Genomic DNA, 19,201 nt, shown 5'->3' with positions numbered 1-19,201 from the left:
CTGCAACACTCATGAAGGGTGGAAAAAGCCCCAAATCTCTCCTTAGAAAAAAAAAGTGTGTCCATGCTTCAGATTCAGGTTTCCGTACCACAGCAGTGCCGCAAAGCAAAGGTTTATTTACCTTGGGTGTTGTGAGCTGATAGCCTGGTAGCTTCGCAGTGGATCTGGAACGTCTCCATGTGAAAACTACGATCACGAGGAAGCTAGGAAGTGGAGCAAAGTTGCTGCAACCCTGCAGAGCACTGGGTCTTTATTCAGCGTGGACAGTGACTTGAGGAGCAATTAACTTGCTGGTAGATTTGGGTGTCCCCATGTGAAAACCAAGTAGAGCCTTTCCCCTGTACGATGGATCTGTCCCCAAAAAGTGCTGGATCTATAATTTTCGCCATGCAATGCACGGAAATTGGTTTGAGCTGTGACTCTGGTATCATTTCTCAATATAAATTAACACGCGGAGATGCGAGGCATGGTGCCTTGAACCCCTGGTTTTGGATGTTTTTACTGGCATAACTGGGTTGGGGATTTTTTGGTGTGGCTTCCCTGCAAAAGCCGTACGTAGGATCAGGACAACCCGCGCTCTGCTTGTGCCACTTTCAGCATGTGGAGGGCGCAGAGGATAAACGTCATGAAACCAAATACCCCTTGAGAAGCGGCACCACCTTAAAAAAAAAGGCAGCCCGCAACAAAAGAGGGAGGGGGAGGGTGGCTGGAAACTGGCGGCTGTGGGTGGAACGCTGGAATCTATTAATTGTTAATATACAAGCCCCGCCTCCTTTGCTCCCCAGGCAGCCAATCAGAAACGCGAGGCGCAAATGAGGGAGGTGGGCCCCTTTGGGTGGATGAGCGAAGTTTGGAAACTTTGGACCGTCAAAAGAAGGCGAATTATTAGGTGGTTGCAGGGAGCGGAGCGAGAGGCTGAGATAGCAACCAAAGCAGAAAGAAGAGGCAAAAGGCTGCCTGGGTGATACAGAAAGGTGAGCCATTCCTAGATCGGGTTTTAATGAACGCTGAGAAGTCCCAGGGCAGAGCATTGTAGGGTTAAGAGGTCAGTAGGAGATGGAGAGGATAGGGAATAAAAGCGAATAAGGGCGTCTTTTAAGAAAACATCTGGGGTTGGGACTGTTGGATCAGAGATCCAAACTCGGTCCTCGAATAACATCCTTGATCGCAGAGCGTGGGGTTAATTTTTGAGTGAGTCATCCGGGGCGAGTGATGGGGATGGGCTTGGCTGGAGATGCAAGTGGGCTGCTTATGGGGCAGAAGTTGAGAGGGAATCTTGGGGTGTGATATGTTTTGAGGCCTCAGAGTCAGTGATGGGGGGGGGGCGTTCTCAGTGTCACTGTGAGGCTGGTGGGATGAAACCAGTTTAGAAGAAAAAGCCTGTTTGGCAGAAGAAGAGAGGACTGTTCGTGTAAAAACAAGGCAGAGGTGGACAGTATGTGTGGACCCAAGGGATTTGACAAAGAGGATCATGACTTGTTGATTTGTGGTTTAATATGTCATTTTGCTACTGACTGTATATTGAGGAAACCCGGCAAAAACGCCTGTCCTTGTCAAAACGCATGTCTGTCTGGTGTGTGCAAAGTATTTAAAAGTGCCCTTGTGCAACACACCCATGTTGGTGAAGGCTGGTGTGCTCTTTAAGGTCCAAGAGGCCAGATACTGGTTGTGAATCTGCACATATGAGAGAGCTCCCTCGTACACCGAATCTGAAAAGCTCTTGTGCAACTTGAGACGTTCCCATGAGTGTAAATGTGTCATGGACAGCTTACATAAGTGATCTGGATTGCGCATACTTCTGTATGCATAACAATGATGAGCGGAGCTTGAACCGTCTTGCTGAAACAGGGTGTGAATGAGCAGATGTGACAGAGGCCTGTGTTTTCACAAATGAAGGTGGCATATAGATGTGTGTGAACTGGCACTACTGCAGATGTGAGTTATTAGCTCAGCCAATGGAAAGGCAGAGGAGTGAGTCTGTGGGTCTTGCACGCAAGAATACAGAGATTTGTGAGAGAGATTATAAGAATCAGTTGCCTAAGGAGCCCAGGAAGTGAGCCTGTCTCTTTCTGAGAATCTATGATGCACAGCACCTTCAGAAACGACCACTTCCTCTTCTGGTCTGCTCTGAGATCATATCATCTGTCCTGCTAGCAAGTCTCAGTTCTGAAGGATCTTTCTGAGGGTAGAGGGAACATGTGACGTACAGTGATAATGCCTCTGGCCATGGGGAGAGTGCATTTTCTTCCATCACCTGAGCAACCCCTGTTGCCCAGCCACATGTCTGAACATGATCAGATCCTTGTTGGCCCTGAGCAAAAGTTAATCTACTTCAATATCTTGCTTTATTACAGGGGCCAACAAGATGCCTTCAGGAAGGCCACACACAGGGCGTGAAGCCTACCCTGGCTGCTGTTCCCTGACAACTTGTATTCAGTAATATGGGTGGGACCCACAGCAAAATGTTGTAGGTTAGAGTGCTACTGTTCATAGTTCCAGCCAGCCAACTAGCCAGCCCTGACCTTTCCCATGACACTCCATTCCAATCTCCCTTACACCTGGTTTTCCAAGTCCCTGAACTATCAGTCAGCATTCCATAACCACTGAGCATGTTCAGCCCTCAGTGGGCTGTTTTGTAGCGCCCCCTCAATCCACTTTTTTGGGGTACCTCTGTAAAACTTGGTGTGGGTGTTGCTGTTTAGCTATATAAGGATCCACACTCAGAGAATGAGTTTGCTGCTGGTAAATTCTAATCTATCTCTGTCTGTGGATCTGTATAGCTATCTTTAATGAGAACTTCTGCTTCTGAGAATGTAGCTTGAAACTTGCAAAGCAACTTAATTTGGAAGGTTAAATGGTGCCTGTCCTATAGACTTGCCGCAGTGGATGGTTGTTCCTCTGCATTCTCTATTCCTGCTATCTACCTGCTTTTTTGATAAACCTAAGAACGGTTCCTCATGTTGGACTCAGCTGCTGTGAGGCTGTTGTCATAGCTTCAGAGACAATGCAGGCCACTTAGAGACAGTGCAGGCTCAGTTCTTGCAGCCAGATGGAAACCGTGTGGTTTTGGAAAGGGTGTGTGTGTGTGTGTGTGTGCGTGTGCGCGCATCTGGTGGATAGGCGTTCCAACTGACCAGAAAATTAAAAAAATTGGGCCTTCCAACAGCAGCTTTTGATGTGCTGATAAAGCTTCCTACAATGTGGAAATAAAGATTATCCATCCCTCAAACTGTTTTTAAAGGCATAGCAGGCTAAACAACTGGCAACCCAATGGAAGAATGGGTGGGACTGTTTTATCACATGGAACCAGTTGTCAGCCGCAATGGGTGTTATCAGCGAGGCCTGGATCAAGCTTGGGGTGTGGAGGAGAGGCCTCCATCCTCTCTGTTTACTCCTTCCTTTCCCCCACCTCAACCAGCAAGGCCTGGAATGGAACAGGCAACCCCAAGATGACAGCCAACGTTTCCCCAGCAACCGAGTGAGCCGCTGTTATGATTTCATCACTTAGGATTCTAAGTTACGGGAGAGGCCGCAACTTAGAGCTCCTTTTTCAAAAAAAGGAAAATTAAAGAACCCAAATGAAATAACCTTCCTTGAGGATTGGTGTGGAGATAACAAACATGGGAGCATGAGGAGGCTGGGAGGGAAATGGGCCCTGCCAAAAACAATCCAAACTGGATTTGTATTTTGTCTCTCCCCTTGACACTCTTCTCCTTCCCCACAGGACGACACAATGTCCCGCAAAGGTTGCATCGCTGTCACAAAGTACTTCCTTTTCCTCTTCAATTTCTTCTTCTTTGTGAGTACCTTTTTTTTGGGGTGGGGTGGGGGGCAGGCCTCATGCCAGGCTAGATGGGCCCATCAGTATGATTCCTGTTTGCCCTTTGAGAAGCCCATTGATGGAGGGTGAGGAAAGATTTAAAGAAACTTGGAAGCAATATGTAGGAACCTAGATTTATAACCTTTCCCCCACTCCTTGTTTCTTTCAGCTCCTCGGAGGACTTCTGTTTAGCTTTGGCTTATGGCTACTTTTTGACCGGGACAGTTTTGCGGCTGTCCTAGGTGAGTCTCGTCAGCGTGGATGTGGGGGGGGGGGGCTCTCAGTCCTGTTTCACATACTCGTCTTTCCCTTCTCCTTCCCGGGTTGCTAATATTCCTCTGTCCCAACTGACATTGCACCCCACCCACTAATCCCACTGGGGAAATTCTAGGAGAACAAAAAACAGACCTTTCCTTACAGCTCTCTACCAGTGCTTTCCCCCACCTTGGCATCATATTGGTCCTGCTTTCTCCTGCATCTATGCTTTGGGTTTTGCAGGGAAAAGGCTGTGGGGTAGCTCATGGCAGCTCATGTGTAGCAGCATTTCAGTCCCTTAGAACATGCTCCCATAAGCACCTGTTGTTTCACCGAATCCTTATACCAGGAAAAAATTTCCAGTCAGGTTGCTGGAGAGAAGTAGGCTTTTAACAAAATTGGGGGAAGGACTGTAGTTCAGTGGTGGAGAATTTGCCTTGTGTGTGGAAGGTCCCAGATTCAACCCCCTGGCATCTCCACGTAGGAGAGATTCTTGTCTGAAACCCTGGGCAGCCACTGCTAGTCATTGTAGACCACGGTTTCCCAAACTTGGGTCTCCAGCCACTTTAGGACTACAACTCCCATCAACCCTAGCTAGGAGGACCAGTGGTCAGGGATGATGGGAGCTGTAGTTCAAAAACAGCTGGAGACCCATGTTTGGTAAACCCTGGTGCAGACAATGGGCCAGTGGGCAGCTTTTCTTCATAAAAATATTCTCTGCCATCTCTGGCCTCTTGAATTTCCTGTCAAGACAGGCCGGACTGATGATTTACCTATTAACTCCCTCTCCAGGGTCGGCGTATTATGCCCTCAAGATCTGGTCCTATATTTTCTGTGGGGTTGGCATCCTCACCATGTGGATGGGATTCCTCGGTTGCCTGGGTTCCCTCAAGGAAATCAAGTGTATGCTAGGATGTGTAAGTATGTGCAGAGAGGGGGGGGGCCAAGAAAAGGAACTCAGGCATAAGGGGTTAAAAGCAAGGCCTGCTGGGAGTTGGCACGCCTTTACTGGAAGCAGGACTGGGTGGGTCAAGAACGCACATGTGGTGGCAGTGGCAAAAGACAAATCCCACTCTTGGGAGTGACTGGAAGAGGGACTGAAAATAAAGCTGCCAGTAGCTTCACAATGTTATATAAATCTGTGGTGTGTTGCTGCATTTGGAATACTGTGTACAGTTCTGACCCCACCACCTCAAAAAAGAATAGTGTAGAGCTGGAAGAGGTGCAGAAAGAGGCAAGGGAAATTATTTGGGTGGGTGGCGCTGCTGAAAAAGGGGGAAGGGCTGCCTACCAGCCACCCATAGCAGCAAATAAAATTCGTAGCCTTTATTGATCAGCATCTAAGATGGAAGATATCCCAAGAAGGGAAGGCTCATGTTTTCTTCTGAATGCCAGCTAGTCACTACAGCAGGAAAGGGTCCTGCACCTTGAATAGCGGCCCAACAAACAGCCAGGCAGCAGACACAGCACGCTGGGAACCCTGAAGCCCCATGGACCGTGCCGAGGTGGCAGGACCCTGCCTAGAAGTAACAGGTTGTCCACCTCATGGAGAAACATCCAGGGGCTGGGCCTCCCTCCTGGGGTGTGGGGTAGATTCTGTACCTGTGGAAAGCAAGGGGAGACACAGACAGAGTAAAAAGCAGCAGTCAGGAAGGAATCCCTGGAGCTGCAGGCATGGAAGGTGTTTGTGGGGAGGTGAGAGGAACCACCATCTCAGCAGGCATCCAGGCTTCTCCTCCCGTGAGAGGGAGACTTGCAGTAGCTCTCCTGGCTGTGGTGGGACGTTGGCTGAGTCTCACTGGCCTCTCTTGTTCCCTGTGCCCCACCAGTACTTTGCCTTCCTGCTCCTTCTCTTCCTGGCCCAGATCATCATTGGAATCTTGGTATACTCGCAGAGCAAAACGGTGAGTGGCACTTGGATAAAATGTGAAACCTGCGTGTCTCATGGCAGTGTGGGGCTGCCCTGGGATTTCCCCCACCGCGGTCCAAATAAAAACATCAGATTATCTATCTCTCCATTTCTCTCGCCACACTTTTATCGCTAGGCTGGATACATGTAATACGTTTAAGGCACACACGCCAAACCCAAGAATTATGACAACTGTAGCTTACCCTTCCCAGAGCTACGAAACCCAGTGCCCCAAGCAAACTACGTATATCTCCCAGGATTCTTTGGGGGGCAGACGGCGGGGGGGGGAAGCAAATGTGTGCTGTAAACGTGTGGTGTGTATGGGGCCTCCCGTCTGGTCTACACACACAGTGGAACGAGGTGATAAAGTGCAGAGGTGACAGAAGCAACCATACTGTCTCAACTTGCGGGGGGGGGGGGGCAGCACTTTGTGCGTAATAGTTTCCCCGAAAGTAGATGACTTAGCACATTGGGGAGAATGGGTTCTAGCTTCACTCACTTCCTGTGTGCTGGTTTTTCCACTCACAGAGAGAGTTTGTTTGACACAGGGGAAAATGTTTCAAAGATTCCCCCGCCAGTGTCTGAAGTGGAAAGTGTCATTCTACCCCCTTACAAATCCGCCGCCTTGTTCTTTTTGCGTGTGCTGTCGACCAAGCGAGCCTCAGTTTCCTTGCCTGAGCGGAGGAAAGAACAAGCGGGGCACGCGAGAGAGGGCTGCTCATGCCCTTTGATCTCCCTTTCCCTCTCCAAGTGCTTGTGACTCACACGCAGGGGAGAGCAGGGTGAAAGCTGGGGTGAAGCAGGCCCACGCCTCCCTCCTGCCGTGGGTGCATTTTGATCTCTTCTCTCTTTTGGTTGGGTGGTGAACTCTTGATTTTCCCCACCCTTGAGCCTCAGGCTCTGGCTCCATTGTAGATTCTTAAACCCTCCCTTCTACGCTTTCAGGCAGGCTCTATGTTTTTAAAAAAGCATTTCTAGGCCATTTATTTGGCAGAGTTTTCTCTAAATTAAATTATCCTGGAGGGAGGAGGAATGGCTGTGTGATTGACGCAAGGGTCAGCTATTAAGCTCTGTGCAACCAGCGAGCTCCTATATAGTGGTACCTTGGGTTAAGAACTTAATTCGTTCCAGAGGTCCGTTCTTAACCTGAAACTGTTCTTAACCTGAGGTACCACTTTAGCTAATGGGGCCTCCTGCTGCCACCGTGCGATTTCTGTTCTCATCCTGAAGCAAAGTTATTAACCCAAGGTACTATTTCTGGGTTAGCGGAGTCTGTAACCTGAAGCGTTTGTAACCTGAGGTACCACTGTAGTAAACAGGAAAACCCAATGCTCTCACATGTACTTCTGTTTAGGAGTTTGTGGGGCAAGTGTAGATTCAGAGAAGGCGTGCCACTCAAGAAGAGTACATCACCTCTGTTTGGTTTTCAAGAACCCAGGGGGAACCGGGCACCACAATTTTTCAACCTTGTTTACAGGGGCTTCATTTTCCCCCTGCCTGTATTTGGGCAGCTGGGAAGGAAACAGGCAGCATTCCTTGGGTGGGGGGTCATGCCAAACCAAGAAGACACTATAAGAAATTTGCTGTAGGGCACACAGAGAATAAGAGCACCCTAATGCCTGTTGCTGCTGTGCTGTCGGAGAGCCGACTTTTTAACTTTACTTTTGTTCCCATGCAGCTCAACACAAAGGTTGGTGACTATGTCACAGAAATAATTGAGCACTATGGGACATATAATCCGTCCACAGATGAGGAGGAGAGCTGGGATTATGTGCAGATGGAGGTAAGATACTTTCCTCAAGAAGAAATGCCCACCCAAGTTTTCTCTGCCTTTTTGATTCCTCCTGCCATGTTCATGGGTGGCTTTCTTTGGTTATTTACCATATTTTCCCATCTATAAGATGCCCCCATGTATAAGCTGCCCCCTATCTTTGGGGACTCAGATTTAAGAAAATGGGGGGAGATATATCCATGTATAAGACATCCCCCTAATTTTTGACATTATTTTTTAGGGGGGGAAATCTAGTCTTATACACGGAAAAATACGGTAATTAATTTAGCAAAATTAATGTACTGCTCAGTTGTGTTTAAAAAAAAAAAGCACCCAAAGCAATTTACTAAAAGAATAAAACGAGATTATCAGAGTTAAAAACTATTTGAAACATTACAAAAATGATTACAAATCAACAAAGCAATGGGCTAAAAACCAGATTGAAACTCATGCCAAGCCTAATGAGGAACGGTTGAAGGAGCTGGGTATGTTTAGTCTGGAAAAGAGGAGATAGGATAGCCAGCTTCAAATATCTCAAGGGCTGTCACATGGAAGATGAAGCAAGCTTGTTTTCTCCTGTTACAAGAAAGGAGATTCTAAGATTTAGGATGAACTTTCTGACTGTTAAGAGCTGTTTGACAGTCGAACGGTCTCCCTTGGGAGGTTGTGGACTTTCCCTCCTTGGAGGTTTTTAAGCAGAGGTTGGATGGCTAATGGGTGCTTTAGCTGAGTTTCCTGCAATGCAGGGGGTTGGACTATAGGCCCTTGGGATAGGCTGGCGCGCTGCAGGCCCCGTTGTGAGTGCCGCCCACCATTTTGTCACCCGCTCGGTGGTGACACCAGGGTGGACCGCCCCCATCGCCCCCCTTCCTCTGCCCCTGGGGTAGCTTTCTCTTCCAGCCCCCAGGTCTTCTTCTCATGGTCTTTCTCTTTTGCCTCCCTGCAGCTCCAGTGTTGCGGATGGATCCTCTCCAATGACTGGATGGAGAACAGCATAATAAAGAACTCCTCTTACCACCTCTACCCCTGCTCGTGCCGCGGCAACGTCTCTCAGCCTGGCCAGCCAGGGAACGGCACCACCGCTGCCCCCACCACCAGGCCGAAGATCGCAGGCTTCTGCAACTCTTACGGGCAACCGTGGTCCGTCTATGAGATGGTGAGTCGCTGAAGGCAGGGGAGAGGATGCTTGCAACCCTTCTCTGGTCAGAATCCAACCCTTGTGGTGCTCTGAGCTTGGCTTGCATAGCTTGGAGAAAGTGGATAGAAAGAGGCTTTGTCTTCCCAACCTGTTAATTCTAGAACTCCCAAGTCACCCGGTGAAATGGATCGGCAGCAATCCTAGAAGACCTTTAATCTTAATAATTAAAGGTAAAGAGACCCCTGACCATTAAGTCCAGTTGCAGACGACTCTGGGGTTGTGGCGCTCATCTCGCTTTACTGGCCGAGGGAGCCAGCATACAGCTTCTGGGTCATGTGGCCAGCATGACTAAGCCGCTTCTGGAGAACCAGAGCATTCACCTTCCCGCCGGAGCGGTACCTATTTATCTACTTGCACTTTGACGTGCTTTCGAACTGCTAGGTTGGCAGGAGCAGGGACTGAGCAACGGGAGCTCACCCCGTTGCAGGGATTTGAACTGCCAACCTTCTGATCGGCAAGCCCTAGGCTCAGTGGTTTAGACCGCAGCGCCACTCGCAACCCCTATCTCAATAATTAGGATTCTGCTAATTGCCTTCCTTGGAAAGGTATCTCATAAACTGAAAGGACCTAAAGGGCAGAGTTTGAAGGACATATAGAAATAGATGACATGATTTTATTTCTTATATAAATATTGAGGCACATGTTTAAAATGATACATGCAAAATGTCTGGCTCAGTTAAGCCTATATAGAGCCTTTGTTCACAATAATGATGGAACTTGAAGGTTGAGAGTACTTTTATAAATCTTTATTAAGGGAACTTTGGCATGAGTTAACATGTTATTATTATCTCTTTGGAGCTGTGTTGTTATCTTTTCGTACTTTTGTCCTTCTAGGCTGCGATGTTTTCTGTCTGCACATTGGTTGTTAAAAATCAATGTAAAAATGTGTGCTGGGAGGGGGGAATTGGCAGTCAATTCAGGAACAGACAAAAGGAAACACTTTTCTGCATACTGTGTAGTTAATTTATGGGATGCACTCCCATGCAATGTGGGGTAACAGTGGTGCAGTTTTGACCGTGCTAGACTGAACGTAATAGTCTTACTAGGCAGTGGTGGGGTGGGAGAAGGGGGCTGCTTTTTAGATTGCAACATTTTCACTTCACTTACTTCAAAATGCAGTAAGACAGCTCTGCTGTGGGGGCTGGTGGTCCTCTGTTTCAATCTCCTGGGAGTGGGGGCTGGACATCTGCCCCCCCCCCAAGTCCTTCCTTGTTGGCAACCACTGCTGGGAATGGCCACCGGTTTGGATGGCTTAAATGGTTAATTAAGCAAGTTCATGGAGGATAGGACTTGGAGTGGCAATTGGCCGTTGTAGCCAAATGGAACCTCCATGTTCAGAAGCAGTGCATAGTTGAATACAGAACTTGTGGCAGGCTATTGCCTTGCTGCCCTGCTCCCGGACTTCTTGGATGCATCTGGTTGCTGTCTGGGATGCGGAATGGTGGTCTTGACAGCTCTATATATTCTCGGAACATGCACGCATGCAAGCAAGCAGCCTTTTTTAACAAATACGCCTTTGTCCAATTGTAGGGCTGCATGGACGGCGTCCAGACCTGGCTCACAAATAACATCGTCACCATTGTGGGGATCAGCCTTGGGATTGCGCTCATGGAGGTAAGAGGTCTGGGCGAGCTGCTGCAGGTTGGTGTGGCTGCCGTTCTCCGCAGCTCTGCAAGGAGTAGAACTGCTGGCATTGCCAATAGTAGCGGAGGTTGCGGTGGAGCTCCGCTTCTTCCCTGGCCTCCCAGGTCGAGCGAGTGGGGGGAGGGTCTTATCTGTGGATGCAGTTTCTACAGAGACCTGAGAGTATTTCTGTGGCTGAGCAAAAAGGGGAAGCGTACCAGTGTTGCCACCTTGGTGCTCTGTGGAGGAAAACCACAAGCTGTGCCTGTAAGTGCTGCTCCAGTCTGGACCACTAAGTTCTGTTGACTGTGGAATTATGCTATGTGGGTGAGAGATGGTCTGCCCTTTCCCCTCCTCAGCCTAAAACCTTTCTTGTAGTTCCTGCAGCTGCTGTGCATGATCCTGATCAGCGCACTAGAGCACAGGGACTTGCATAGTGGTGGCTCCCATGAAATCCTCTACTTCCCCAGCAGGTGGCAGATGAGAGTGTATTTGTATGCATGCACTGATGTGGTTTTGCTCAAGGGCCTGCCTTGGTATATTAGCTGGGTACATTTGTGTTTGCCAGTGCTGGGAGGAATTGTGTGTTGTTGTTGCTGCTGCTTTTGCTGTTGTTTGCTTATTTCCCCTCTGGTCCAAATCCGATTTGTGTGGGCTTTTATTTGTATGGCCTGTGCATGATTTTGGTCTTGTGTGTGTGTGCTGGCCATCAAAACTGCTAGCTAGCATATTGAAGTCATTGTGAATTCCTTGGTGAATTCTTGGCCTGTGCTTCCCCATAATTCTCAGATTACAGGGTTTTGTTGTTTTTTGTCTTTCTGGGGAGAAGGGGTTCTTCCTGACTGGCTTCCTAAGTTGGGGAGGCAGAATTTGGGGTGGGTGGGTTATAGAGAACTCATTTTGGAGGACTGCACTTGGCTCTGCTGTTTCTATAGATTTTTAGGGAAAGCAAACTGTAGCTTCTAGTGCAGCTGCTAAGCCAACTATCTGGTCTGAAAAACACTGAACATGTGGCACACACAGCCCAGGCTTCAGTGTTAAGTGAGAGGGCACGGTGTTACCTCTTTGGGATTTGGGAGTCTGAGCTTGCCTGGTTGATCTATCAAGTGAGTGTGTTACTAGGTAATTTACATAAAACTTGCATATGCAGATTGTATAGATGTCTCTGGGAAATTAAGATGGTGGGTGTCTGGGGCCTCCCTGTAACTGTGTGTTGATGTGCCCTAGATGCCCTATAAGCATTAACAAACAAACAAAACTAAACCAGGTGGGGTGCCGACGGAAGAGCACTTGATCTAGGGCCTCCCACAAAACACCAGGGGCTTGGACTACCTGAGCCGCCCTCTAACAACATCGCTACCAACAGGGGAACCAGAGTTGCCCTTGAATCTGGAAGACCTGTGCAGCATTGCTTCATGGCATGGATCCAAGATCCAGTGTGGTGTAGTGGTTAGTGTGTCAGACTACGACCTGGGAGACCAGGGTTCAAATCCCCATTCAGCCATGAAGCTCACTGGGTGACCTCAGACCAGTCACTGACTCAGCCCACCTCACAGGGTGGTTGGGAGGATAAAATGGGGAGCCAAAGAGCCATGTGCACCACCTTGGGCTCCTTGAAGGAAAGGTGGGATATGACAGGGAGTGAGTGAGTGAATGAATGAATGGGGTGTTTAGCTCCTTCTACCCTTGCCTTCTAGCTCCTTCTACCCTTGCTCGGGGGACGCAGGTGGCGCTGTGGGTTAAAGCCTCAGCGCCTAGGACTTGCCGATCGAAAGGTCGGCGGTTCGAATCCCTGCGGCGGGGTGCGCTCCCGCTGCACGGTCCCAGCGCCTGCCAACCTAGCAGTTCGAAAGCACCTCCGGGTGCAAGTAGATAAATAGGGACCGCTTACCAGCGGGAAGGTAAACGGCGTTCCGTGTGCTGCGCTGGCTCGCCAGAGCAGCGATGTCACGCTGGCCACGTGACCCGGAAGTGTCTCCGGACAGCGCTGGCCCCTGGCCTCTTAAGTGAGATGGGCGCACAACCCCAGAGTCTGTCAAGACTGGCCCGTACGGGCAGGGGTACCTTTACCTTTACCTTTTACCCTTGCCTCCGCCATCCTTCTGGCTCTCATCACTGCCACCTCCAGCAGCTTGGCAGACTCCCGTCTCAGCTGTTTGGGCCTTTATATAGTGTGCTGTGTGATCAACACCTGCCCAGTAAGGGCATGTGGACTGCCCTGCTGGCACCAACAAGTGGGGTGCTCAGGCCAGCTGTGGCCTGCTTGCATGTTTTGTGTATTGGTTGCTGCAGTTATGTGGAAAAGCAGGTTGCTTTGTGGTTCTCAAGACCCATGCACCTCCCTGCCATGTGTCCAGGCATGCCTGTGAATGCAGTGTTTTGTTTGGCGACACAAAGCGACACACACACACCAGGAATTGCATGTTTTCCTTGTGCTCCCTCCCCAAGTGAACTCTCCCAAACCTCCTCTGCCTCTCTGTTTATTTTTTATTTTTTTGCTTATTTTAAACCCTTTTGCTGTTGCCTGCACAGGGACATCTACTTCGAGTACTGGCAAGGTAATTACTCCAGGTGAAGTGGGAAGGCTAAGCTTTGCCTCTGCCTGGTAGGGATTTAGCTGCTGCAAATCAGTGTGTATCGGCGCCTCCTTTCCCCCTTTTCCTCCTCGCAGTCAATTGCCACATGCCTGTCCTCTGCGCTGCCTTGATGCCCCCTCAGAGCAAGAAGAGGAAGTGTTTAGAGTGCCCAAGCCTCTACCCTCCATGAAAGAAAGAGAGAAGGGGAAAGAGAACGAGAAAGCGGTGGAGGGGCTAGAAAGAAAATTTCAAAATATAGCTAAAATGCAACAGGAGGGAGTTCAGAGCGGTTATTTCTAGGGAGGGAGGAATTATTACTGATAACCCACCCTGCTCCCTCTTAAGATGCACACACCATTCTGATCTCGTCAGCACCTCCTTCCATTCCAAAGCCGGTATTTAGGCACAGCAGCTCTTTGAAATGCCAAGCCAAGAAATACACACACCAAATATCACAAAGCTCCAAATAAAATAAAAAAGCAAAAGAAAAGAATAAAACAATATAGAATAATGCATTCACCTGCTTTGCATGCAGAGGGTCTCAAGGCAGGACTAAGAGATCCCGGCCTTTAAATCCTGGGGACCCACTGCTGGTGTGTGGAAAATGCTGAGACAAGGGTCTGACTGTACAGTGCAAGGCAGCTGCCCTGTGTTCCTGAAGTGCTCTCTCTGCTTCCCTGCTTGAACCACTGAATAATTGCCTGCCTGCCTATTCATATCTGGAATGAATGGCAAGTAGGGCTTTACAGGTCGAAGTGCACAGATTGAAATGAAGGCGGACCCCAGCATGCTTCCGCTTCATAAACCGAATCTGAATGTTTTGAATAGACTTGGTCTGTAGCAGAACAATGTCTATTGTCACTAGCACAAGACCAGCATTGCCTTCCAGAGTAGAAGAAAAGCAGGGTGTTTTTTTCATGATGGTAACAAAATAATTAGCACTTGTGTAGTGCTTCTGAATGTTCAGAGTGCTCTGTACGCATTGTCTTGTGATCCTTACGACGTCAGGCGTTGCATGTTTCCATGCTGGTCTGTGGCCCACTCCAGATGCTGTATGTCCTTCTGAGTGCTGTAGATGTGTGTGCATGGGTGCCTCGGCTATTAGACCATTTGGAAATGTGGTGGCCAGGGACTGCATCCTTCTACCTAAGGAACGGCGCTTTAACTGCAAGAGTGAGACGGTTCTGGCAAGCCCCGCATTGTCATGGGATTGCCATGGGTATGGAGCGCACGCGGTGTGTGTGTGTGTGTGCATGCACGCTTCTACAGATAAACCGCGGGCTGCTGGGCCTCGGATGCTCATCTTGAAACTCCTGCCTTAGCCTGTGCTGAGATGGGCCTGAGTTGAGGTGCAAGTTCTGGCAGGGGAAACGGACTGCGCAACTGTGTAGAAACTGTTTTGCCAGGAGATGCGAGCTCATGTTCAGCCACTTCCACGAATAATGCACTGAGTGAGGCACTTCCTCTCCACGTGCAAAATGGGTGTTATGCCTCCTCCTTGGGGTTGCTGGAAGGATAAATGAAAGTTTAGCTTTAAAAAGAAGAACCCTCCCTCTGCTGGATAATCTGTAGACAGTGTTAAAAACTTTTAGATACTGTATATAAGTCAATAGCCAAATGGCACCTTAAACTTGGGTTACGGCTGCCACAATGGAATGTTTGGGCGACTTTCCTCCCCAACCCCCATCCGTGGGATTTTTTATTATTATTATTTATTTCATTTGTATACTGCTTTATATTTTAAATAAAAAATCTCAAAGTGTTTTACAACACATCAAAGCATCAAATAAAACAACCCATAATAATAATAAAAATTCAGGCATCAAGGAAAATATTTCAGATCCTTCTCAAGTGATATTTTGCTTTCCCCATATTTATTTACCTACTTACCTACTTATTTTTCGCCCTATAGGACACACTTTCCCCCCTCCAAAAATGAATGGGAAATGTGTGTGCGTCCTATGGGGCGAATGCAGGCTTTCGCTGAAGCCTGAAGAGCGAGAGGGGTCGGTGCGCACCAACTCCTCTCGCTCTCCAGGCTTCAGGAAGCTATCCGCTAGCCGTGGGAGACACAGCTCTCCCACGGCTAGCAGAGGGCTTGCGGGCACCCAGAAGCTTGGGGCGCGCTGAGCTCTGCACGCCCCAAGCTTCGGGCTTCGCGCAGCGCTCCGCTAGTCGTGGGAGAACCACGCTAAGTCGCGCGGCTCTCCCATAGCTAGCGGAGAGCTTGCCTGCACCCAGAAGCTTTTCGCGCGGCTCTACGCTAGCTCGGGCTTCCCCCGCCCCAGCCCCGCACCTGGGGGGGGGAATAATTTTTTTTCTTTATTTCCCCCCCAAAAAAACTAGGTGTGTCCTATGGGCCGGTGTTTCCTATGGGGTGAAAAATATGGTAATTGATAGAGCTGGCCTGTAGCAGGAATCTAGGAAGCCAGTGTGGTGTCATGGTTAAAGTATCAGACCTGAGAGATCAAGGTTCAAATCCCCACTCAGCCATGACTTGGGCCGGTCGCAGCCTCTTAGCCTTCCTCACAGGGTCATTGTAGGGATTAACTGAGATGGGAGGGGGGTGAACCATGTACTATTTGGAGGAAAAGGTGGGATATAAATGCAGTAAACAAGCTTTTCTGCTGACCTGTTTTGCTTTACCTAGGTCAAGCTAGGATTATAATACGTCAGAATTTTGGGGGTTCTACCCTTGTTTGAATTTTGGTCATTTAAAATTCTATTTCCTTCTGAGGAAACTGAATAGTTCAGTGAAACGAGGTTTGTAGCCGGCATCCCGTTAAGGCTTTGTTCTATTTTAGGTTTTTCTAATTTTTTTCCGTTAAGCTTTTTGATTTTTATTATTTAGTTGATTTCCACAAGATAATATTTCTAGTCGATTACTTCTCGTTTCAGGGATTTTCACGGTATTTCATTTGTTTTGTGTGACCTGTTTAAGAAAGCTGGCGGGGCCAGCCAGATGGAGATGTCAGTCGCGAACCTGGCATCATCAGGTCTCCATGTGGTGGCAATTGGACCCGCACTAGGTGGCACCTGGGGGATTTCAAACACTGTAGATAGTTTAAATTCTCCTTCCTCCTTATCCAGCTAGATGGGGGCGGGGGGGGGGGAGAGATAATGGCCTTCTGCTTTCTTCCGTAAACCTGTTTTTAAAAAGCCCAGGCAACTCCAGAATGCGAAGGCTGCCCTGGTGTTTCCTGTGAGGTCCTCCACCCTCTGGGTGATCAATGTCCCACGAAATGCAGCTGGGGCTGCCCCCCATTGGTGCCAGTGGTTGTATCAGAGCAGCAACGCGAGCCCTCTTTTAACTGGATCTCTCTCTTCCCACAGCTCTGCCTCATGACGCTATCGATGTTTCTGTGTAGGACCATTGGACCCAACTATGACAAGCTGACTCGCTATTCCTAGGAGTCGAATCGCCCCTTCTCAGAGTTCCAGATTTTATAGGGGGCGGCAATGGAATCCATCCCTTTAAATTCAAAACTTTCCACTTCAGGGCTGCAACGTGCCTATGGAGGTTCTCTACCTAACCTTTCCTTGCACAGAGCTAGGATTGGTTCTACCATAACCTTGAGGAAAGAAATTAAACTCTCAGGAGTTGCAGCTGTCAGGAGAATCCATTACAACACCCTGCAGAACTCTTCATACAGCAAAACAGATGATTTAGCCCTTAAATCTCCCCAAACCATAAGCTTATCCATTCCGAAATTTGATGTAATAATGCCAAAAGATTTAGTCCCGACAATTTTCTGATTATTTTGGCTCTTGAGTGTTCATTTCGTGACATCCAAGGCTAGACCTTGCTTCAGCACTCTTTGGCAGAATAAAGAGTTCACTGCCAGACTCGAGTGGATTACAAAACATAACTTGGAAAGCAAATGTGTGTTTTTAAAGGTGTTTTTTTTACTACTAATAATAACAACCATTAACAATTCTATTGACTATTCCGTAAAATTCCTTAATAAGCTCGTTTTGGAATTAATCCTGCCTTTCGTAGTATGAAAACAAAGCTGATGTTAAAATGTTTAAATTTTATTTAGCAGCGGAAGAAAGAAAAGTACTGAGAACTTGGATGAGCCATGTTTTTGAGTGATGGTGCTCAGGTGCAACATTTTAAATTGGGGATGGAAAACCTGTGGCCCTCCTGGTATTGCTAGACTAAAACTCTCATAATCTCTGGCCCTCCTAGCTGGGGCTGATGGGAACTGTACTCCAAAACATAAGGGAGTGCCTGTGAAATTCTTTTAACCCACTCAGTTTACACCTTGTAGTGTAATGTCTAACCCAGGGATGAGCATCCTGTGGCCCTCCCAGCTGCTGGACTCCCAACTCCCATCATCCCCAACCATCACAGGCATGATGGAAGTTGCAGTCCAGCAACATGAGCCACAGGTTGCCCACCCTTGCTCTGAGACACCTTGGCTGGATTAGCTGAAAATGCCTAGGGGAGAACAGCCATTGTCCCCTCCAATCTCCCCCCTTCCAGTCGTTACAAAACTTCCAACTTTTGTTCTGAAGCCCTTCTCTACCCCGTGGCCCTGCTCTCCCCTTCCCATTTTCTGGTTGTTAATTCTGTTATTGCGCACGTTGAGACTGTGGGCTTCCCCGCCATGACATGTTTGGTCCAATTTTTGTCTCTCATAAGCTTAACGCATGCACACCCCAGCTAGCTGCCTGCACAGGAGGTGGGGAACCTGTGGCCTTCTAGATGTTGTTGGCCTCCCAACTCCTGTCACCTCAAGACATGTTCAACATCTGGAAGGCCACAGGTTGCTTCCCGATACCAACAGTTTGAATGCACTTATCCTTCTCAGATGGGCTCTCTTTACACAAAAGAAAGACAAGCAAGCATAGCCAGTTCTGGTAAAGACGTCTTCATTGTGAACACTTGAAATCGCAGGGAAGCAGGAAAACTTTGCTTGTCTTGGGCATGTGTGTCTGCCAGGCAAGCTCCAGATTTGGGGATGGCTGTGGGGCATGGTGCAAAAGTTAAACTGGCCTCTAGATCCAGCATCTTAGCCTGTTTTGAACAATAAGACCAGGAACAAGTATTTTAAGGGGGACCGAGGGCATGTATTTGTCATGGGTCCTGCTTGGACACTTCTAGGTCTTGGCAGCTGCCCAACAAGGCCAAGTTCTGCTCTCAATCCTGTCAGTGTGTGCATGCGTACATTGGTGGTCTCCCAGAGATTTGGCTGGAGCTACATAAGCCCCTTCTCCCCCCCCACGTCTTGGTAACTATTTGGAAAAGTTGCGCTCAACTCACATCATTTGTCATTACTTTTGTTATTCTGCTCCACTTGTTTATACCTGTACATTGTCCGATGGGAAGACCCATTTCTAACTTGCTGCATGTGTTGTGTATCTGTTTATGCATAGAAACCACTTGGATGTTTGACATAGTCATACCTCGGGTTAAAGTAGCTTCGGGTTGCGCTCTGCGGCGACCCGGAAGTAACAGAACACGTTAGTTCTGGGTTTGCCGCTCGCGCATGCGCTCAAAATGATGTCATGCGCATGCGCAGATCTGGCGAATAGCAACCTGTGCAGAGGTGGGGTGCGTTCGCTTCAGGGTGCAAATGGGGCTCCGGAATGGATCCCATTCGCACCCAGAGGTACCACTGTAGTGGAGTTGTGAGGGAACAGAGGTTAAAAGGGAGGATGCTGGTGGAATGAGGTACGCATATATAATTTCACCTTTATCCGTAGCTTGTTGCTTCTTAACAGTATTTGGGGTTGTTTTGTGCATTTTGTGGGTTGGGTTTTTTATTATTATTATCCTGTTTTGTAAATAAATAAATAAAAATCCCTAAATGGCTGTTTTGCTTTGGTTCTTTTGCACTCTGGAGATGTGAGCAAGCTAAGATGGCCTCTAGAAAGAACGACTAAGCAGGCCTCAACCCTAAGAGAACGACAACAATCAAGGAACAGGAGAGGTATAGCTATCAAGGGCATTCTTAGCCACACCTCTTCCTCCCATTGGCTGCTCTAGCTTGATGGCATCTCTCAGAAGGCTCCTTCCAGCCCAGGTGGGTTGTATGTGCCA

General features: G+C 48.4%; 1 protein-coding gene across 1 annotated transcript; it reads left to right on the top strand.

Moving 5' to 3' along the window:
* The first annotated feature begins 674 nt into the window (after positions 1-674).
* On the top strand, positions 675-18,973 carry CD37 (CD37 molecule). The gene is made up of 9 exons (XM_083707998.1): positions 675-974; positions 3,725-3,799; positions 3,990-4,062; positions 4,868-4,992; positions 5,905-5,979; positions 7,663-7,767; positions 8,702-8,911; positions 10,484-10,567; positions 16,486-18,973. Exons 2-9 carry the CDS (start codon positions 3,734-3,736, stop codon positions 16,561-16,563), a joined length of 816 nt encoding a protein of 271 aa, XP_083564124.1. The 5' UTR covers positions 675-974; positions 3,725-3,733; the 3' UTR covers positions 16,564-18,973.
* The last annotated feature ends 228 nt before the right edge of the window (positions 18,974-19,201 follow it).

The sequence above is a fragment of the Podarcis gaigeae genome (genome assembly GCF_964106915.1).
Source record: "Podarcis gaigeae genome assembly, chromosome: 13".
Classification (NCBI taxonomy): domain Eukaryota; kingdom Metazoa; phylum Chordata; class Lepidosauria; order Squamata; family Lacertidae; genus Podarcis; species Podarcis gaigeae.
The sequence above is the reverse complement of the archived record's forward strand: the minus strand, read 5'-3'. Positions and strand labels throughout refer to the sequence as shown.

Excerpts from the sequence above, each read along its gene's own strand:
- CD37 (XM_083707998.1), top strand. The coding sequence starts at position 3,734 with ATGTCCCGCAAAGGTTGCATCGCTGTCACAAAGTACTTCCTTTTCCTC. Across the intron at positions 3,800-3,989 it reads TCTTCAATTTCTTCTTCTTT|CTCCTCGGAGGACTTCTGTT; the intron begins GTGAGTACCTTT and ends TGTTTCTTTCAG. Across the intron at positions 7,768-8,701 it reads GGGATTATGTGCAGATGGAG|CTCCAGTGTTGCGGATGGAT; the intron begins GTAAGATACTTT and ends GCCTCCCTGCAG.